The sequence below is a fragment of the Manacus candei genome, unplaced genomic scaffold (assembly GCF_025592945.1).
Source record: "Manacus candei isolate 608988 ecotype Guabito, Panama unplaced genomic scaffold, ASM2559294v1 h1tg000008l, whole genome shotgun sequence".
Classification (NCBI taxonomy): domain Eukaryota; kingdom Metazoa; phylum Chordata; class Aves; order Passeriformes; family Pipridae; genus Manacus; species Manacus candei.
The window spans coordinates 31,640,867-31,664,147 of NW_026138056.1; the positions used below are offsets into that span (position 1 = coordinate 31,640,867).

Sequence of the window (23,281 nt, forward strand, 5' to 3'; positions counted from 1 at the left end):
TTGTTAGTTTTTTTTAATGATTTTATATATATATATATATATATATATATATATATATATACACACATATACACACACATATACATATATATATATTTTGTAATATAACTGTGAGGGACAGCTTGCTTTCAGAGTTGATTGCTGTTCTTGTCTGCTTTATATAAATCTATTATACTGGTTGCTTCAGTTTCAAAACTTTAAAGGCCATAAGAAATTAAAATTAGATTAAATAAATCTGTATTAGCCGAGACATATACTTTGGGCTTATTTTCCTGCATATTTGAAAATTTTGTGTTTCAGTCTCTCTCTGTTAATAGAGGGGAAGTAAGAACATTTTTCCAAATGTTTATTGACACCTCATGGCTTGAAAAGTGGTGGTTTCAAAGGTTGATGTAGAAGATGTAGAAATAGAATAAAGAATAAAACAGGCAACATCATCTGTATCCACAGTGCATTCCTAGCTTGAATGAATGCTTTGTGCATTTTTTAATCTCTGCCATGTTCTGCCCTGTCTCAAAAGCTCTAAGGTATAACTGGAGAAGGTACAAAAAAGGACAGCAAGGATGACAGATTCATATGGAAGAAGACTTAGATAATGACTAAGGGTTTTTAGTACTCTTCAGGCTGAAAGACCTGTATGTTGACCATATGATGCAAGTGTATGTTTTTTGGATAAAGGACCCTGGAGGTGCTTTTCTGTTGCTTGTGTTTCCTCTGTCTCTGGTATCTACCCTCAAAAGTCCCTTGAAAATCAACATGAATAAGGGAATAATTTTGAAAACTGACATCCTTCAGTGGGGAGTTGGATGGTCTTTTCTGTGCACTTTTTGTGTTCACCTGGTTTCTAGTCAGTGTTGCTTTCAAGAATAAACTGTTAATAATTTCCAGTTATATAACTTAGACTTCAGCTTTTCACTAGAAAGAATACTGACCCTTGTGAGATTATGTTTTCTTATAATCCACTGTTTCTTTTGTAATGTTGTGTTAAACTTAATATGCAGTGTATTACTTTGGTCCAGTATTGACCCTTGAGAAATCAAGCTTTGGATTTTTCTGGTAAGACTTGGGTTTTATTAATTTTCATGTTCTCAGCTTGTCATTTTTATATAGTTAATTTTGGAATCAGATAAACTCAAATTAGAATTGCATTAGAAAATAATAAGCAGAAGCAGGCAACTCTGTTTTAAGAAGTGAGTATTATTTAACCGCCGGGAGTCTTAGTAAGGATCAAGTTGAATTTTCTAGAACTGTAGAGACTGAAGGGCTATTTTTGAAAAAATAAGTGAAAGTGCTTGGGTGAGTGCTCTCAGGTAGTAATTGGTAAGATCAGTGCAGTCTGTGATTGGAAGTAGGACAGACATGTTTTAGTGGTTTAACACTGCTGAGATTGACAGCTGGAAAGAGCCTTGCATAGCACTTTTAAAAAATCAAATATTCAGAGGAAAGAGAGTGAGAACATGCAGTGAATTCTACTTATACCTCTTTGAGCTATTTTTTGAGATAAAGTTACTGGTGAGAGGTGGATCACATCAAATGTCTTACTGACAAAAAGTGTGCAAAGACCCTTTCTTCCACTTTATTTCATAACACTGAGTAGGTTTCTCTTCCCCTCTTTGAATCGTTGTCTCTTACTGACTTACCACAACAATGGGGAGGCTGGGAGACTATTTTGTAGGGCAGTACTAATGTATTTCCCATTATTGGTATTCCTTAGTCATGGTTTCTTCATATCCCCATAAAAACAAGGGGGAGGAGTGCTGTAACACTAACAGCAGCGCTCTTGGTTAACATCTTTGATGTTGTTTTATGTTTGCTAATTTTGCTGTGGCTGCAGTAGAGATGTACTCACACTAGTCGAGGCTGTTGTAACTAATAAGGTGGTGGTGACAGGCACGAATTCCTGTGAGTGGATTTTATAAGCTATCTGGGCACTCTTGGTATGTGCTCAGGCTGCCTGCCTGTTCTGAAGCTCACACTTCTCCATTTCGATTTTGTTATAATATGTTACCTATAGAGTTGAATTTAATATGGAGCTACTGTATGTAACTAGGGTAAAATTTTCTGTTTGCTGTGTAGGTACACTACAATCTACCCATATTTTAACAATCTATCTTAATACATTTACCTTTCTCTTGATGCAAGTCTGATGAACAGTAATTTATACCAAGCATTAGGATTGCCCATAACAGAAGACAACTCAGAGAGGCTGAAGACTCATGTAATTAGCATATTATATATTTCTGAAGATATGAGGACTATTCAGCTAGATATTAGAATTAAGGAGAAAAGATTCTTCCCTGAATTCTTGACATGTGTATTGGACTGTTGGCCTTTAACTACCATTGTTCTGCTCCAGAATTGTTTACAGGATTTGTTTCACTGTGTGTGTGATCTTATCTGTAATACACAGAGGAGGCATTAGGATATTTTTCATTATTTGATATTGTGGTAGGACCTAGGATCATCATTGTGATTAAAATTCACAAGCAAAGTGTACCCTAAATATTTTACTCTAAGTTATTCTGTGAGCAGTGGAACTAGGTTCCATTCAGATTTTTCTTAACCATTACAATTCTCTTCTTCATCTGCTGTTCTAGACCTTTCTTACTTGTAGTAAAAAAGTGACTGTGCACCACTCCAGCTCAGACTGATTCAGAGTGGTCTGTGGTGATTGTGTAGCCTTTGAGTGAGCAGCTTAGATAGCTTGAGCTCACGATGCAGCCCTTTGCTCAGCAAGCACATGAAATTGTGTCTCTTTCCTCTGCTGCACTACTGAGCTTTGTGAAACTCATGGGAACTTAGTGTATCAGAGGATATTACTTCTCAGTTTATTTTAACTGAATCTGGTGGTGAACAAATTCACTTAGAGGGATGGAGATGAAAGGAAGAGGGGGAAGAGGCAGGTGGACAATATGAGTCATGCATGTGACATTTGCTTGGGAAAAAAAAGGCTAAAAAGGTACTTGCTAGTCCAAGTATAAGGCAGAACAGAACAGGCAGATGTGTGCAATGCAATCGTAGTCTGACATTTGTTTGGACCTCTTGCATAACACCTCGAAATACATTTTTTTGTAAACCTCGGTAATGGTACTATATTTTTTCTTAGACCTTACTATAAGGATAGCAATATGTTGTAGATAATGCATGGATCAGTACTGGAGCATTTGTAGCAATGGTCAGTGAATGCATATGAAAAATACAGAAAATGAAATAGTTTTGTATGTAGCTTGGTTTCCATATCAATGTGAGTAGACGAAGATTTATTTCCTGAGGTGGAGGGATGGAAAATGCGTGTACATTGGCTCAAGAAGGATAAATATAGAAATGTTTATATCAGACCTAGTGTGAAGAATATTAGAATTTGTCCAGAGGAGAAGTAGAGGGCATGACTTAGGAGGAGCAGCTGAGCGTATTTGGTTTGTTCAACTTAGAGGAGACCCAGAGGTGACTTCACTGCTGTCTACAACTTCCTCATGAGGGGGAGCAGGTACAGAGGTTTTGATCTTCTTCTAGTGTCCAGTGATAGAAGGTGAGGTTGCTTAATAAGAAAAAGTTCTTCACTGAATCATAGAATGATTTATGTTGGAAAGGACCTCAAAGGGGTGGTCAAGCACTGGAACAAGTTCCCCAGGGAAGTGGTCATGGCCCCAAGCTGTCAGAATAGAATAGTGTAAAACATTTCAATTGGAAGGGACTTACAATAATCATTTTGTCCAACTGCCAGAGCAGTTCAGGGCTGACCACAAATTAAAGCATGTTTTTAAGGACATTGTCAAAATGCCTCTTAACCACTGACAGGCTTGGGGCATCGACCACCTCTCTAGGAAACCTGTTACAGTGTTTGACCATCTTCTCAATAAATAAATACTTCCTAATGTCAAGCCTGAACCTCCCCTGCTGCAATGCTGACCCATTCCTGTATGTCCTATCCCTGAATACCCTGAGAAGAAATTAGCACCTCCCTCCCCAATTTCCAGCCAGCAAACTTGCAAACGGTACATTCAACTCCAGCATCCAGATCATTGATAAAAATGTTGAACAGGACTACCCTGGAACTGAGCCTTGAGAAACACCACTGAGACAGGTCACCAGCCAGATGTAGTCCCATTCAGTACAACCCTTTGACTTTGAGCTCTGCCCCTCAGACAGTACTTCACCCAGCATACCATGAACCTCATTCCACAACTGGACACCTTGTCTGGAAGGATGCTGTTAGGGACAGTGTGAAAAGCCATGCTAAAATCCAAAGAACTACATCAACCACCTTCCCTTCATTGATGAGGTGGGAGGCCTTATCATAGAAGGATATAAAATTAAACAGGACTGTTTCATGATCACTGCGGCCAAGACAGCCACCAACCATCACATTCCTCATGAGTCCTTCTGTATTCACAAATAGCCAGTCCAGGAGGACTAGTTGGATCACTGACTACTTGTGGCAAAAAGTTATCACCTACAGACTGCAAGAATTTCAAGACTTGCTCATCACAGTGGTGTAGTGCTTCCAGTCGATATTAGTTGATATAAGGACAAGGGCTACAAATCCAGAGGTTTCCCCTAATTGTCTAGAGAATAATTCATCAATGATTATATCCTCCACCTTACCTGCCTTACCTATTCCTCCTGAACAGCCTGTAGCCTGTCATCCCAGCACTCCTGCTGTGGGATTCGTTCCACCAAGTCTCACTAATACCAATGATATCATAACCCTCGGAACTGACCAATGTTTCCAGTTCAGTGTTCAGACACATTGCTTAACTTTTAAGTAGTCCTGTGTGGAGTCAGGAGTTGGATGACGTGATCCTCGTGGGTCTCTTCCATCTCAGGATGTTCTGTGATTTAAGAAGAGTAACAGTTTACTTTCCATTTATTTCTCTGCAGGTTTGCTGTAGGGTTGCTAACTTGGAACTTAGTAACAAAATATTTGCAATGTATCAGGAATGTTGCAATATCTCTGGAGAAGCTGTTAGTTAACTGTCAGGAAGAGCTAATGTCTTGCCTTATTGTCAGGGCCTTATAAACCTTGCAGAAGGAGAGTGCTTAAGCTGAAATTCTACTAATGTCGAAGCAGATCCTAAGACACTACTATATCTATACTCACAAGTACGTGCTATGGGCTTTGTGAAAAGATGGGAAATTAAATGCTTCTGTATCCCTGACTGTTTTGGCTGGTCTGAAGATTCACTCTCAAAAGTGTGTTGATGAAAATGGAAAGTATGAGGACATTCTCATAGCTTTCTTCTCCTTTGTTTTGTTGGAGTACTAATTAACATTTTTGGGTCCTTTTCCAGTCCTCTCAGTGTCAAGTAATTCTGGTTTTTTTGTTTTCTTTTTTTGGTGTTTTTTTTTGTTTTTTTTTTTTTTTTTTTTTTTTTTTGTGAGGGGAGTGTTTGTAAACTATTCCTAGGTAAAAGAGTAAGGGACACTGTCAGTTGAAGATGGTCTTGGTAGTACTTTTGAGTTTTAACAGGAAGAAGCAAGACATTCTGCTGACAGAAAATGATCTGGGGGTCCTGACGGGCATGAAGTTGAACATGATGCAGAAGTGTGCCCATGGGGGCGGTGATGACAAATGGTGTCCTGGGCTGCATTAGACAAAGAATTGCCGTCAGGTTGAAGGAGGTGATCCTTCCCCTTTATTCAGCATTAGTTAGGCCACACCTGGATCTCTGTGCAAAAGAGACATGGACAGGATGGATAGAGTTTAATGAAGGGCTATCAAGAGGATTAAGGCACTGGAGCACCTCTCCTTTGACTCAAAAAGAAGTTTCCAGTATTGCTTATTAGCATAGATGTGTCCTACAGTTACAAGTGTTTTGAACAGTACATGTTACTCTCCTTTAAAGTCTTCCAGATCTTTTTGCTTCCATATGTAATATTTATGAGTCTCATGGAATACCATTGGTTTTGTTGTTTTTTTTTAACATATATATATATATTTATATATATTAAACTCATCAGTAACTAAGGAATTGGAGAAACTATTAGTAAAAAGTAAGTACTGAAGGGATCTGGAGGAATCTTATAATCTTGAAAAGTAGCTAGCTATTCTGTTAAATAGTTTCAAGTTGTTAGTTTTTAATTTTAATAAACTATCCCAGAATTTTGTTAAGGTGGAGACCTGCATTTCAGTCTATCAGTATTTGTCTGAGTTAAGTTTAGCAGTGGGTACCACAGAAAATAATTTGTTACTCAGGTTTTTTTCCCCTCATGTAGACTTTCTTGCAAATTAGATCAAGAAAGTACAAGTATTTTGCTTTAGACATAACAACTGACCATGAAAACTTCTCAATACTCCAAATGAATATCTTCACTTCACTTGGTGTAGTTGCCATGTAGTTGTCTTCAAGAGAAGACAACTTCTTTGCTTGAAATTTTGTTTATTTTTGGCCACGCAGGAATAGTTTCCTCTGGATCATAAAGACAGGAGGTTGCTAATCCTTAAAGCTTCTAGATTTTCAGTATTTGAAAAATCTCTAGTAGAACTTCTAAAAATCTTTCTCAGCTTAAAGGTTTTACTTCTAAAAAGGTAAGGTGGTAGTCCCATCCTTGTGCAAGTCTGTCAGTCCTTCTGCTATGTGACTTCTTTACTGTCCCTGCTTCGTTTCATACACTATATACCTGCTCTCTCTGCAGCAGCCTTGCCCCCCAGAAACCTGAGATATATGGAAACATTTATGTCAACACCATTTACTTCCAGTCTTTATTAATTTTAGACTGCTCTTTCATTGACTCTATTCTCCCAGCAGAGCTTTTTGTGTCCTGTCCTTTTCTTGAATAGTCGGTACTAGTACCTTACACAGTGTCATTAATACTGTTTTTATCACCACTGCAGTCCACGTGATAAATAGAGTTGTTGTCCCATGTCCCACCTCACCTCTGCCCCCTGCTATGTCTGCATCAGTAATTTTCCTATCAAAGTTTGAGGGGCTAAATTTTGGATTATACTTCTCATCTTTGTGCAGCAGTGTTTGTCATATGTCTGACCAGCCTTTAGGAAGTAATAGGTGTCCAAAACTCTAGATAAGATAGTTCATCTTGTACCATCTAACTCGGCCAACTTCCTGAAGGCTTTGTTTACCTGGAGTAAAAATGTGTTTGACTGCAAGTGAGTGTGAACCAGTGTATAAGAAGGAATCTTGAAGGAAAATGACAAATATTTTCATGTGAGCAGGCTGTCTCCCAGGAGAACCAGCCTGCATCTGAGCTGGTTAGGCAATAGTTTAAATTTAAATTAGGCAATAATTTAGGTTAACAATTTAAAAATGTCGGTAGCTGAGTTTGGATAGTTACTGGTGAAAATAACTGATGACTGAAGGCTAAATAATTTTTTTTTTGACATATCCTTGGCAAAGAAGTTTCTAGAAAAAACAATTGATGAGTTTTCTTTTGGCTCAGAGAAAATTTAGCGTTTACTTTCCTCTTAATTCCTCACCAGTTCTTGATTCCTAATCAGTTAAGCAAGGATGAGTGGACTGCAGCTTTGGAATGTTTGGTACATGATGAAAACAGAATTAGTCAGTTCAACTAATTTAGTCTGTTCAGCAAAGCCCTTTTGAATAGAAACCACAACATAAAACTTTCTTCATGTATTGTTGACAAAAAATTCTGTTTATTTTAAAAAGTTTAAATGCTTTTTTTTGAACTTCCATATATTTTACTTTGTAGTGTTTGACAGACATGTCAGTATTTTTTTACAACATAAAGGAAGTGTGAAACTGTAATCGTTGCTGTGTAAACGCACCTGAGTGTACCATATTGGCAAGAACATAAAATAGACTTCTATTAGAGAAGGATGTTCCATTTACAGGGGCAGAACAGATCAGGGAACTGTTGATGGGATGCATCATGTAGTTATAAACGATCATGTAGTTATAAACAGCCCTTCAACCAACCCTTAAGCCTAACTTTGTTTTATCTCCATCAGCTGTCCATTGTAATAATTGCTAATTGGTCATTTTTTTCTTCAAGGGGAAAGATGCAAAGCTAAATGTAGTGAATTCTCACTTCCCTGTTATCAGAAAATTAGCAAACATGTTTGCCAAATGCAGTTAGCAGCAAGCAGAGCAAGAAACTCAGGTTAGGGCAGGTGGTATGCCTGGTAGATAAATCAGCACCTGAAACCTGAAGTCTCAGGAGATTATGCAATAAACTGTCTACCTGAGGACTTTGACACACTTTATTTATTTAGTTAGTTATTTCATTATGCATTTATTTTGCTTTGTGCATGCTTGGAATAGAGTTAAAAAACCCAAAACAACACAAAACCCAACCAACCAACCAACTAAAACAAAAAAAACCCCATTAGATCTATGCAGGTTGAACAGTTGCAGGAAAAAAACCACCAGTAAAAATAATCATAATTTGTCAGTTAAAAAAGTATGCCTAAACTGATTTTTTAATGTACGTTTAGAACTAGATCTTGGTTTCTTGTGAAGAATTTGAGTTTACTTGCCTCAGAATTGATTGCATATGTTGCTCTTATGATGTCTTCCATGTCAGTGGCCTCCAAAGTCAGATGCACAAGACCAGCCAGCCAGATGTGGGAAGAAAATCTAGGATTCGTATTTTATCTGAAAAATAAGAAAGAAATAAAGCTTGTTTTAGTACACATATTTACACTGGCACCCTCCCTTGGTCTGTATGTCACGTAGTCCTGTGTCACATTTGGTACATGAGGTGTCCTGAAGGCAGATTTAGTATTACACAGTATGGTGAGGTAGCAGTAGCACCTTCATTTCTTCATTCACTTCCAGTGTATTGTAATGGATATAGTTCACTTGTGACCAGTTAGGCAGATTTATGGATTATATTACTTAGTTTTTACCAAACAAACTCTAACAAAATAGGCAAACAGCTTAAAAAAAAAAATCCTGCAAAGAGACCATGGATTGTAGATAATAGTAATAATGTGAATACTAAGAACATGTCAGAGCTGATGCTTCTACTCCTGGTATGAGCTCTTGGTCGTTTGGCAATTAGATCTGACAAGAAGTCAGCCAAAAAATTTTGTTCATTAAGAAGGGTATTTCAAATATGGATTTACATCCACTACTATAAATGATGAACCTCACCCTAAGAGAACATTGTATCTTGAGATATCAGCTAATGATAGCATGAAACCATCACAATTAGCAAGGCATTTAAAAACTAAGTACCCAGAACATGAAGACAGACGTCTACAATTTTTTTCAGCAATGCTAGTCATTGCTCAATCCAGTCAATATTCAATCCAAGACTTTACAAGATCTCACTAAACTTAATGATAGATATATATAAAACTCTTTTGAGATTTTTCAGTAGCAGAAGCCACATAGTGATGGGAATACACTTGATCTTCCTGCCGCAGTAAAAATGTCTGAAATAATACATGGAAAACAATGTGGTGACAAACTAAAATGCATTCCTTTGTCAGCAGATACTGTTGGAAGATGTCTGGAAAACATTGCCAAAGTTTTGAAGAAACAAGTTAAAAAAAATTGCACAGTGTGAGAAGCTTGCTGTACTGACAGCTGGATGAAAGTATACATGTTTGGTTTGTAATGTGGCTCCGTTTAACGGGAGTTGCTAAATTCTGTGTCCATAATGAAATTCACAAAGAACTAGGGAAAGATGTACCAAACAAGATATATTCTTAACAGTGAATTCTAAACAGTATCTTCTTCAATAGCAGCATTTTTTTTTTTAAATGAAAAAACTGTACAAATGTAACCACAGATGGAGTGGCTGATTTTACTGAACTGAAAAAGGTTCTGGGGTAAGGTTTACAAGGTGAGCACCACATATAGAATTTATTTACTGCATCATGAATAGGTAAGCAAGAAGGAAGTTATAGCCATAAGTGTATAAAATGCTTCAGGATGTCATAATTGTTGTTCATTGTATGAAAACAAGGCCTTTAAATAGTAGAATCTTTACAATAATCTGTAATGACATGGGGAATGACCAGGAAAATCTTTTGTACCATGCAGAAGTTTGCTGGTTATCATGGCAAAGTGCTTAGAAGAGCTGCAAAATGTATTAATTATTATGTTTTTATTATTAATTATTATGATTAATTATGTGTTTTATTTCACAAAAAGACAAGTGTTACAAATTGACCTGTTCAGTGATAACAGGTGACTGTCAGCAGTATGCTGACTAACAGTTATTTTAAAAAAAATAAAGAAAATAAAGAGCCTTAAGACACCTTCCCTTGAAAGTGAAGGTGACATTTTAACAATGAGCAAGAAAATGACTGCTTTTTGAAATAAGCTGATATTATGGAGAGAGCATTTTGAAAATAGATGTTTGGAAATGTTTACACCACTGTGGGATTTTTTTGTTGCCAGAAAAGATGCATGTCATCTATAAAACCTCCCATATTTGTACACTTAAACTTGGAAGCAGTTTAAAAGTTTAAACTTTTAAACTTTTACCGGTTTAAAAGTTCTCTTAATTAAGGGTTTCAGAATCTGAAAATTTGTTAAAAATATAGAAATGCAACACCTTCCACTGGCCAAACTTCAAGAAAAAATTTTGTATAATTAGTGGATGGGAATGAAAAATGAGTGTCATGATTTAGAAAGTGTAGCCAGTGATGCACTTTCATTTAGATGCTCATATATTTGTAAATTATTTTTTCTGACTATGACAGCCAATAAACTGATTTAAAACTAGACATTCAAGTCACTGTATTATAAAGTGTTAAGTCAACTTTTTAAAAAATGCTGAAGCATATTCAATCATACGACTCTCACAAAAAAACCTTCCTTTTTTTTAACAATAGCATAAAGGTTTTGTGTACCATTATATATTGTTTAAAAATACTGTTTATTTTATCTTTAGCTCATCTGTTTTTATATATACAGAATGTATTAGTACAGTAGTATATATATATGTAATTTATAAATAAATACACACATATTGGAAGTACGTACTCAAAATATTTTTACTTACAGAGGTACATAATGAAAAAGGTTTAGTGACAACTGTTTCCATATTATTATTATTGAAACCAATCACTGTACACAAAAATAAATATCTGGAAGTTCATCCAGATCATGAAAAGTGTATTTTTGCTCATGAAAAAATAGTTGTCTGATAGAAACAGAATATTTTACTTCTAGATGCGTGTCAGGTGTAGTAATGTAGGAGGACAGGAGTGATGCTTGTTTGCATGTGCTTCAAATGCACCAAGAGATGCGCCAGCTGGGATTTGAGACACACTGTTTTAGTCACTGAGTGGGGTAGTCCTTGTAAAGGGCTTATTGTCTCAATAGAGGAGGGAAGTGATTTGTGGGTGGATAACAGTGGTGTAGAAAGCTGATGGCAAATCTAGGGATAGAATGCAAATGTTTGTCATCTGAATCACTCGCGTTACTGCTTGAATGTATTGTTCTGGTGACAGCTTGATTTTCAAACATGTAAATGTTTCAGACATTTTGTTCATTTGAAGTTGTGGGTGCTTTGCTCGTCTGAAATCAGACCATAAGAGTATCTTCTAGAGAGAGGAATATTGATATATCATAGTTGAATTTCTTTTCTTGCCTTACACAGTTGTTCTAAACTATGTAAATGTGTGTATATGTTCCTGAAGTAACATACACATCCATAGAGATGTAACATGGGACAAAATTTCCAAAGTGATTGCTTTTTTTAACTGCTGTTATGAAATAATGTGTTCTGCCATACATAAAAAACATTTGGTAACTTGTTGATTGGTTAAACATTTTATTTAATAGCTGTAGCTAACATGCAAAGATAAGTACTTTTTAATAAGCTACCTGTTTGCTTTTTTTTTTTCTTTCTAGGCTAAAGCCTAAACCTCTGACATGGCCACAGCCTCACCAAGATCTGATACAAGTAACACCCATAATGGAAGATTACAGATGCAAGTAACAGGCAAGTAGTGAATTTTACAGGAAAACACATGTATTCTAAAAAAGCAATCTTGGAAATGGATATAAAAATGAACTACTATAGTTAATATTTTAATTAATAATGTGAATGTTACAGTTAAAAATGTGACTATAAGACGTAGATGATTAGAAGATAGAGATTATACAGTGACTTGGATGATAGGGTTTAATTTCTCTTAAAAATGAAAAACATAAGATATTCGATACAACAGTAGGGACAATTGCAAGGAAATTTGCTTGGGATCAAATAATTAGTAACACATATTCTGAAGAGGGAACACATATTACTGAAATTGTACAAAAGAGATTGGCAATTGTAGTGAACCCCAAGCTGGAAATGGGTCTAATGTTGTAACTGAAGGTGGAGAAGAACTGGAGGAGATCACAAAATTTTCTAGCCCTGCAGAAGATTAAGGTGTTTCATTACATGTCAGGTAAATGTTTGTTGAAAATAATATTGCTATATAACATCCTTAGGGCAGCAAGTTAGATTACACAGACAAGTGGAATAATTTAGGTTGGAAGGGACCCTTGGTGATTTCCTAGTCCATTTTTCTGCTGAAGGTGGGATACCTTTGAAGTTGAATCAGGTTGCTCCTGGTATTGTCCAGTTGAATGTTCAGTATCTCAAAGGCTATAGATTGCCAACTTTCCTGAGTATGAACCACATCGCTGTGAAAATGTTTTTCCTTCTATCCAGTTAGAATTTACTATGTTGTCTCTTGTGACTGTTTAGTTTTGTTGCTTTTGCTGTGCTGGTTCTCATAGTTTGAGGCAAAATTCAGCCATCTGCTGGAAGGTAAACACAATAGGCTACAAACAATCCTGGAAATTTCTGATTGTGATGGTGACACTTTTTCCATAGATGTTGAACAGACCAAGTAGATTATTTGCTTTGCTGGTCATGGATAAGAAGTGGTCAGGGATGTGAGAATCGGTTTCAGTCTTAGCTGCTCTTTTTGTGGGATGGCAAAGCAGAACTGTGACTTCTTTATGGTCTGAATATAAGCAACATGCATCTAGATAAACAGATTTTATAGCTAATTATCACAGTGTTACAGCAGTTAAAAGTGAAAATGTTACCAGCAAATAGTTAAGATACTATGCATAAATACATCTGCCATGAATATATGTGTATGTATGTATGTATATAAGTATTCTGTTGGTAACTAACTTGAACTTTCCAGGGATTTTGAGAAATCTGGGAACTCTGAAGTAAGAATGGATGCATATATTAAGACTATCCTGAACAAAATTTGGACAAAACTTGAATAAGATACCACGTCTTAATGAAAGCTGCATCTCAAGAAAGATGCATAATACTGGGTGATCCAAAGATGGCTAGGTTATCTGAGAAAAAGTATGTTGTTGGAGAGTCCCCCAAAATGAATATTTTATGAAATTAGATAAGACAGGAACCTTAAAACTGACTAACCTTATGTAAGGATCACATAATAATGTGATGAGTCATCAAAACTGGCAAAAACTAACAGCAGAGTGGAGCCACCTGTAGATTGAAAATACATATATATAAATGTATATATATATAATAGCGAACTGACTTTCACAAATGACCCCTAACTTCAGATATGTGTATACAAAAATGATAATTTTGTGTGCTGTGCTGAACTGCTCCTTACATAAATAGTCTTGTATTTTTCTGGCACTGAGCCTTCTCTTGACTTCAAGCGATGTGGTTCAAAGATCAAATGGGAATAAGTCTGTACAACATTTAGGATTAGTTTTCTGAAGGTTTAGTTTTCTAACCAGTCTTTATTGCAAGATCACAGGAATGCCAGTGGCAGCACAGAGAAAGGAGTGGGAGACAAGGAATTTATGACTGTAGTATTGCTGACTGACACTGTATGTTTATGTTTAGTTTTGTTTATGCTGCTGTAGAATCCAGACTTGTATTTCAAGAACTATACCTAAAACACTTTTATAAAGGCAGCAAGTAACATAAACTCATTTTGCAGACAAGGAAATTCATATGGAGTGGTGGCTTGAGTTCGAATAGATACATCAGGTTGCAGGCATGCTCTGCCATCAGTATTTGTTCAAATATGCTTGGTGAGATATCCTGTCTTGTTAGCTCTTTTTGGAGTCTTACTACTATTATTACTCATTCATAATTTTTTAAGGGATGTCCTAACCAAAAAATGATAATTGTCTCCTTCTATGTTTAACAAAGCTTATTTAAAACATAACCAGATACAAGGGAGGAAAATTAAAAGGAAGCTTGAATATCATGAATAAATACCTGTGTTTTAATAAAAGTATTTGCTTTTAGAAAGCAAATTATGGACAAAAATGTGGAAGAAGTAGAGGTTGTCAAAGCTTAAAAATATATCATGGTTTCAGATGAAATAATATGATCTGTGTATGGAATTATGTTTTTAGTTTTCTACATTTAAGCTTTCATCTTTATCAAGCCAGCAGTTCCCTTTTATGAACCATGATGCATTACTTAGACTAGATTTTTCAAATGTGAGGGAGTTAAGTTTGCACCTTTTAATTGAAATTAAGTAAAACTCTGTGGCTAATGCCATTATACTCTTGGATGGTTGCATGCCACTAACTTTTAAGTAACTAACATATATGTCTCAGGATACTGTAATCCAGAAATTCCATTAACAAATTTGCAGATGACACCAAGTTGGGGGGGAGTGTTGATCTGCTGGAAGGCAGGAGGGCTCCTCAGAGGGACCTGGACAAGCTGAAGAGTTGGGCTGATTCCAATGGGATGAGGTTCAACAAGGCCAAGTGCCGGGTCTTCCACTTTGGCCACAACAACTCCCTGCAGTGCTACAGGCTGGAGACAGCGTGGCTGGAGAGCAGCCAGGCAGAGAGGGACCTGGGAGTTTGGATTTACAGGAAGCTGAACGTGAGCCAGCAGTGTGCCCAGGTGGCCAAGAAGGCCAATGGCATCCTGGCCTGGGTCAGGAACAGTGTGGCAGCAGGACCAGGGAAGTGATTCTTCCTCTGTACTCAGCACTGGTGAGGCCACACCTTGAGTACTGTGTCCAGTTCTGGGCCCCTCAGTTCAGGAAGAATGTTGAGGTGTTGGAGCAGGTCCAGAGAAGAGCAACGAGGGTGGTGAAGGGACTGGAGCACAAGTCCTATGAGGAGAGGCTGAGGGAGCTGGAGTTGTTTAGCCTGGAGAAGAGGAGGCTCTGGGAAGACCTCATCACTCTCTGCAACTACCTGAAAGGAGGTTGTAACCAGGTGGGCATAGGTCTCCTCTCCCAGACAACCAGCAGTAGGACAAGAGGGCACGATCTTAAGCTGTGCCAGAAGAGGTTTAGGTTGGATATTAGGAAAAATTTTTTTACGGAGAGAGTAATCAGACTAATTGGAATGGGCTGCCCAGGGAGGTGGTGGATTCACCATCCTTGGAGGTTTTTAAGATGAGACTGGATGTGGCACTTAGTGCCATGGTCTACTAACCACGGTGGTGTTGGATCAAGGATTGGACTTGATGATCTCAGAGGTCTTTTCCAACCTGGTCATTTCTATGATTCTATGATACATGTCTCCCTTTCAGATAGTTTACTAAACTTCTGTTGTTGTTGGTTTAACTTCAGCCAACCCTGTGAAGCCACTTGCTCACTTGCCTGCCAGTGGGATCAAGAATAGAATCAGAAGGGTAAAAGCCAGAGAACTTGTGCGTTGAGATAAAGAGTCTAATAGGGAAGGCAAAAGCCATCCACACAAGCAAAGCAAAACCAGGAATTAATTCACTGCTTCCCATGGGTAGGCATTTGCTCAGCCATCTCCAGGAGAGCAGGGCCCCATCACATGTAGCAGTTACTTGGGATGACAAAGAGCATCACTCCAAACTTCCCCTCTTTCCTCCTTCTTATATACTGAACATGATGTCCACTGGTATAGAATATCCCTTTGGTCAGTCAGGACCACCTGTCCTGGCTGTGTCTCCTCCCAGCCTCCCATGCACTCCCAACTTCCTTGCCAGCACAGCAGTACAAAAAGCAGAAAGGGCCTTGTCTCTGTGCAAGTGCTGCTTAGCAATAACAAAAACATCTCTATATTATCAACCCTGTGTTCAGCACAAATCCAGAACACAGCCCCATACCAGCCACTGTGAAGAAAATTAACTCTACCCCAGCCAAAATCAGCACACACATATCATTGAATTAGCAAGTACTGTATAGAAAACCAACAGGGAAGGATTATTTCTGAGTGTCTGAAAATACTCAGTCTTGCTTTAGTTTGCAAGTGGTGGGAACAAGAATCACACTGAAATATGGGAGGAATTAGAGAGAAGGCATAGTCAGCAGATAGGTACATCTCTGAGTCTGTTGTGGTATTCTGAAGATGACATCTGCCTGAAATAGAATTTAAAAATGTTGGCAGTTAAGTTGCTGTTGTTCTTACAGTGACTTCCTCAGCCGGGCAAGGAAGTGGGAGAACAGATTTATGTTCAGGAGCACAGAGCAACTCACCAGTGATTTGGAGGTGAAAAATAGTTTCTTTGATTGAGTGCTATTTCTTAGTTGATGAATATTTGGCTGAAACTTTTATGTTCGTCTGCAAAGCTGTTTAAATAAGGGAAATCTGAGCTGATTTCTTACTTTTAACAAACTGTGTAAAACCACAGGTTAACCACACGGATAATGCAGGCAAGGAAATGAGGCTCTATATACAGGGTTTGGTATACGGGGACATTTTGAAATAGGCGTGAACTGCATACGCTTTCATAACAACATATAACTAAAAAAAAAAGGTCTGATAATCTCTCAGATGCATCATAAGATGTATCTTAGGTATTTTTCATTTAAGGTAAGAATGGGAAGAACAGTAAGAAAATAACCCACATTATTTTCAGTGTTTATCCCTAAAATAATTGTGCCGCCTCTCCAACCAATCCTGCCAGTATGTGGTGAAAAGAGTATGTGACACTTGGTTTCCACTATCTGACAAAGTGGCTTTTGAAAACAAAAGCTACCATTTTTGCATTATCTTCTCTCTATTCAGCAGAAGTAGAGAGGATCAGAAATAACATTGCCATGCAATGCATTTCCTACAATGAGTAGGCAGTACGTTATCTGTTTTTCAGTAACAGTGTGCTGTTATAGATAAAGCAATGTGTTTTATTAGTTTCTAGTGCCAAACTGAAACGGAAAAAGAATTGGTTTGGAACAACTTTCTACACGGAATTAACTGCAGATGGAGAAATTAAGAAAACAGCAAAATCAAGTAGTTCTTCAAATCCCAAATGGGATGAGCAGCTGACAGTGTAAGTAGATTTTTTGGTTGTTTAATACTATTTATTAGACAGATGTTGCAGGCAAATATTTACTGAACTTGGATGCCTACATAGTTTGCTCTGGCTGTTGATGTCTAAATGCAGACATAAGATGATATTTGTCTCAAATGAATTTTTTTCCTCAATTCTTACAATGTTTTGAGAATATTTTTTGTACAGAGAGTGTTACTTGCATACAGTTGCTGTACAGGCTTTAGTCTTGATATTTGTTAGCGCTGTGTTAGCACAACTTACTAGAAAGAGTTACTAATTGTAAGCATGTAATTCTCAACTTTAAAAGGAAAAGAATCTCAGCTGGGTAAGTAGTAGTTATGAGGAAGTTAATTTCTTCCTCTGATGAGGAAGAAATATTAAGGGATATGCACTGAAAAACAGTTTACTACAAAGTGACCTTGCAACTTTTCCTGATAGTTGACCTTTTTAATCTTCTTATGGTTTAGTTTGGTATAACTGTGCTAGGGCTGTAGATATACCTAAATATGACACCGTGAAAAACTGGCAATTGGCTAGAATGCCTTATTATAGAAGCAAGATTGTACTGGTTCAGACTTGGGTCTAGAAACAGGATAGCTACTATCAAGTGGCATTGAGCCTGGGCCGGTACATATCACAGCACGTGAAGTGTCTATGTGCAATAGCCAGCTTTGTTAGTAGTACAAACCATGCTAGGTTCTCATAACTAACAGTGCTAGAGAGGGAGGAGTGGTACAGTCTACCGAACTTTGGGAAACTCTTCACTTGGGAACACTTACTTATTTACTCCAGACCTGAGCTGAAGCAAGTAGGGTATTCATGTGCTACATTTCTCAGTATATCAGGTTTAGTGAACTTATTAGCCCTTTGCGGTATTGCAAAAGAGAATAATACAGTATTGGACCTGACGATGATTTCCAGGAGCTATTGCTAGAACAAGTACTGAGCTACCAGTATATTCACAGCAACCAGAGTTTTGCTTGAGGAGGCAGGTTTGATTTGCAGGATCTGGTGATCTGATAGAAGTGAGGTAATTTGTGATGCATAATACAACCAAGCAGACTTATTCCATCATCAGTATTACTTAGTTAGGATCTTACCCTTATATGTATGTTTAAGGTATTCTGGCCGCCTTTTCCTCTGGCTAATGGAATGGTATTGTTGCTTCAGTTGCCCAGTCTGTTTGAGGAGAAGTGAACTTATGAAATTCTCCTCAGTTCTGGGGGTCAGCAGTATATTTTCTCTGTGTAGTTGTTGTTTTTTTTTAATTTTCTTTGTTGAGCTGGTCTTGTAGTAAGACTTCCATCAGAAGGAGGCCTGTTCAAAACGCAAAAATATGTTTGCTCATCTGTTTCAGCAAAAATGATCCACATTGTCCAACATGTTCAAGTGAATGTAGAGTTAGTCTTGTTGTTGGGAGGGTGGGGGTTGTTCTTATTGCTTTCATCAATACTGATATAACTTTCTGTATATATTAGATCAATACTGATGGATGTGCAGCCTTTGACTTTTTGCAGTAAAGTACTTCTACTCCCATTTTTCACAGCCCAGAGCACCCTTGCAGTACTAGACCCTGTACTGCAAAACTACTCTTCAGGACCTAGCATAGATTCCCATTTTCCTTCTTGAGCAGGGGAGAGATCAATGCCAAAGGTTATCATAATACTACTGTAATTGGGTCCTTTACCTCTCTGCTTCCCTCCAATTTTTACTTTAGCTTCATCATTTGATTTTTCCCCTCTGATTTCTGTGAGTATGCCTTATGGTTTCGTATATATTTGTGGATTCCTAAAAGATGTTTTAAAAATACTTTCATGGCAAACTGACACCCATTAAGAGGGTTCTTCATGCTTGCAAGTAGCTGTTTGGTTCTTTTTTCCTTTTAAAAAAGTATTTAGTATTTTTCTTTTTATATATACTTCCCACCTTTTTCTCCTTTAATAATGTGAGATTTTAGCTAGAACTCTGGAATAATGAGAAATATGGGAAAATATGCCTTTCATAAATAAAGATATGTTTTATATAACTGAGATTTGAGTTTAGTATAGGTTATTCTGGTACTTCTCAAATACTTAATGCTATTGTAGTAATGCACTTTAAGTTTGATCCTAAGTATAAATATCGTAGCATTTGTAGTTCTTAGTTAAAAATTTCCCCTTGCAATACGAAAACTTAGTTCATAAGTATCAGGAAATTCAATGAGAAAGTGAATTAAGTTCAAATACTACTAATTACAAAAACGAATACTTTAAAATCTGTATATATTTTTTAAAAAAATGTATTTTATGTGCAGGAATGTGACTCCACAGACTACGCTGGAATTTAGAGTGTGGAGCCATCACACTTTAAAAGCAGATGCTTTATTAGGAAGAGCCACTGTAGACTTGAGACAAGCTTTGGAAATACACAATAGAAAATGTAAGTTATCATGAAGGATATTTTGAATAAAGTAGAATTATTATTACTAATCTGTATATCAAACTGGAAACCAGACTACTAACTACACACGTAATTACAACTGACTTTCAGTTGATGTCTTTACTTGTCTCTTCTGGAGATGTCTGTGCTATTGAGAGCAATTTAAATGTAACAATGGGATATAATACTTTTGAAACAAACAGAGTATGAGTTACTGCAAATTAAGTAAAAGCAGAAGTGATTAAATACAATGTTTTGTAGCAAACTAATAACTAATTTTCTAGAAGATCTGTTTTAGATTTGGTACCAAAAAAAGTTAAACTTTTAGAAAAGCCATGTAACTTTTCGTATTTTCCTTTTCTGGAGTCACTAATAAAAAGGCTGGATATTTTCTCTCATAATTTAGCTGACCAGCAATCAGTATAAACCATTGATTAATGAAACAATTGAGAACTTCCTTTTAGTACATTAGAGATTGTTTTTTCTATGTAACTTCTAATTTTAAATGTCTTTAATAGAATTAAAACAGGTCTTCTAATTTGCTTTTCAAAATTTTTTTCTTTAGTACAAGAAGATGGTGAATCCACACTTTAAATTCCACTCCAGAGTGGCAGTAGAATTCCAGCTAAACCAATCTTAACCTTTCTCACAAGTTAAACATACAAATCTGAGATCTCTGTTTAGGAAGTGGGGGGAAAGGAGAGCTGAAAAAAAAAAGCTTCATTTTTCTGATTCTCACAGAAAATCGAAACAATCCAAAATTAAGTGGAGCTTCTTCAGTATTATAAAGATTCTGCACAAGATTCCATAGTTAAGAAGAAAATTTGCTTTTTAAATAAGAAAAATATATCAGAAAAAAACCTGTGTTTTAATGATGCTAGCAAAAAAAAAGAGATTAATTAGTATTTTAACTATTTCTAGCAAAATAGTTAATGTTTTTTTACTGTAGATCAAGGGGAGATAGGATCTGACAACTTGACAAATTCTTTCAGGGAATGGTTGACTGAGTTTGTTGCACATTGCACCAAAAGTAATTTATGTGCAGTGTTTCTGATTTTGGCAAGTCAGTAGTTTGACACATGCTAGATTATCCAAGAATTCAGTGGTAGAATAGTCTGATTCATAGACTTCAGTCATCAATTATTGATACCTAATGTAAAATGAAGCACTTGAAAGGATCTTTGCTCAAGAAGATGGAAAGGGGAAGTCCACTAAATGCAGAAATTAGAATTAGTGTGGTTACTTTCTCTGCTAAACACCACCAGTATTGAATTGCAGCCCACACACCTCACAGTTTTCTTGCCAACTCAGCTGAACTACAGCCAACTCTTGATCTGTTTTAGGAAGATAACCTGTTAAAATAGCAGCAGTTAAACCAACCGGCCTTTGCAAAAGTTAGGATTCATAAATATGTTAATTTAACAACTCTGTGGTAGGCTAGTTTCTTCTTTCTCCTCTTTGACGTAGTACCATTTTCCAAATGCTCATTGCTAGATCAATAATTTGGAAGACTTGAGAGCTTTGTGCTTGTTCCAGAGATTTAAAGCCCTTTGAAATCCATTGTAATATAGCAGTGTGTGCTAGTAACTGCTGCCCAGCTGCACTGTTGAACCTGCTCTTCAAAGTTACAGCTTGAAGGTGTTTGGCAATAAGTTATGGTAGCCTTCCCTGTTTTCATGTTTACTGTTCAATTAGGATACATGTTAAGAGGAAAAAAATAAGGAAATGCTAGTTTAATGCACAGGAGTGCACAGTGAGCTTTAACTTTAACTTGGAATGTTATCATATGGAAGGAAATATGGTAGTATGTCTTAAAAAACTAATCTGTTAATCTGAGACCACAATTACTGAAAGGTCTTAACAATTTTAACCTGATTAATGTGAACTCATAGCTTACCATGTCGAATTTATGACGTGTAGCTTAACTGTTGTACTAGTAATAGTTGATTTAGAGAGAATTACGCAGCATCCACAGCATGTTTTACCTCTGGATTATTTATGTCTCTCTGCAAATGTGACCATTGCTTGTCAGTCAGATTGAATTCTTTTATTGCACCATGTATCAATTATCTGAAAGTTTCTTTTGGTGAGAATAGTTTCTGATTTAATTTTTGGTTACCGGAGGCATCCTCTCTGTTACTGTTTAATCTTTGGAGTCACCATCTATGAAAATCCTAGTAAGGGTTTACTAAAAATAGCTTTAAAAAATCAGGAAGCACTCTATGCAGTCTTTGCATTTACTTCTTCCTCAAAAACATGTTCTCTTCAGTGGTCTTTTAGAATTAGTTTTGGAAGGTGAACATAAGCTTTGGTTTTATAGTGAAGTTCCCAATGACTTGTAGTATTTGGATGTGTACTTCAGAAGTTGTTTGACTTTAAGCCAATTTCAAAGGGGCTTAGTGGAAATAGCAAACCTGGGAAATCATTAACAAGAAAGTACTGAAACCACATGAATTCTATAGCATATTTATAGAATATACTATATAAGTGGTCAATTAATTTTTAAAATAAACTGTGTGTTCATCCACAGCAGATGTAAATGTACACAGCTCCATAGTGATTACTGTGTTGATTTGAATCATCTGAATATATATTATAGAACTAAATACATGCATCACATTTGTGTTGAAAGTCTCTTTTAATATGAATGTGATTTAGAATTTAATATTTCCTTTATCCCTTCTCTCCTTCTCTTCCCCTACCCACCCCAACTCCATTTTTAGTGGAGAAGGTGAAAGAACAGTTGAAACTCTCTTTGGAAAACAAGAGTGGCATGGTGCAAACAGGTGAACTGACAGTTGTGCTAGATGGTTTGGTTGTTGAACAAGAATCTCTTACAAATCTCAGTTCATCAGCGACCAGTAAGTTAAAACAATTAAATCAAATGGTAATATTTGAATTAAGATTTCAAACAGATATAATAAAATATTTCTGTTGAATTTGTTTCTTACTGTTCAGTAGAAGTTCAGCAAAATGGTGAAGCTGTGCATGAAAGCAGAGATGCTTCAGCAAGAAGTTCATCCAGGTTGGAATTTATTTTTGTGTTTTGTGATATATGACGTATATTAGCAAATTTTTCAGTTGAAATGTTTGGATTGTTTGTGTTTTGATGTGGTTTTTTTGTTTGGTTGGATTTCTTTTCATTTTTTTGAAGGCAATAGATTTTAACTGTTAAGGTCTAAAATATGTTGCCATAGGTTTTAGAAACATTACTTGTTTGATAATTACATAATTTAACTTGAGAAAATTAAATTGACACTTCTGTTCTTTGCTGTCAACTGATTGAAAATCTATTGAATTCTGCAGAAGAAATTAGGAAGCGGTGGTTCAGTGTGGTTTTATGTACTTATTCCATTTGTTTTCTTTCGTTGTTTAAGAACTGTTTCTACTAATGTCTACCATCTTGTTGCAATGTAGCATCTGAACGGAAGGAAAAGGAAAAAAAAGCCTGAATTACTTCCCCCTCACCCTTTTTAAGGTTTAGATCAGGAACTTGTTTAAGAGACTTGTTGAGTTTCGCAAGCAGTATTCATAACACTGAGGCAAAGGCTTTGCCTGCTCCATCCTGAAGTGGCAAGAAAAAGACTTTGGGACCAATTTAGAACTTCGTTATTGTCTTCTCTGTTGTTACACCACCTCAAGGACTGTCTGGAGAGAAGCAGGAGTAGTTTTTTTGCTCCCTTACCACTAGTAAGACAAACAG

At 36.6% G+C, this 23,281-nt stretch overlaps 1 protein-coding gene across 4 annotated transcripts in view; it reads left to right on the forward strand.

Moving 5' to 3' along the window:
• WWP1 (WW domain containing E3 ubiquitin protein ligase 1) overlaps positions 1-23,281 on the forward strand; it is a 58,696-nt gene that overhangs the window by 7,671 nt on the left and 27,744 nt on the right. For 2 of the 4 annotated variants that reach the window (XM_051771567.1, XM_051771558.1), the window contains exons 2-6: positions 11,793-11,883; positions 17,019-17,157; positions 19,454-19,578; positions 22,302-22,439; positions 22,537-22,603. In XM_051771567.1, coding sequence (XP_051627527.1) covers positions 11,814-11,883; positions 17,019-17,157; positions 19,454-19,578; positions 22,302-22,439; positions 22,537-22,603 — 539 coding nt within the window. In that variant the 5' untranslated portion in view covers positions 11,793-11,813. Of the gene's footprint in view, positions 1-11,792; positions 11,884-17,017; positions 17,158-19,453; positions 19,579-22,301; positions 22,440-22,536; positions 22,604-23,281 lie in introns of those variants that run through there. The other 2 variants (XM_051771574.1, XM_051771583.1) reach the window with 2 other exon arrangements.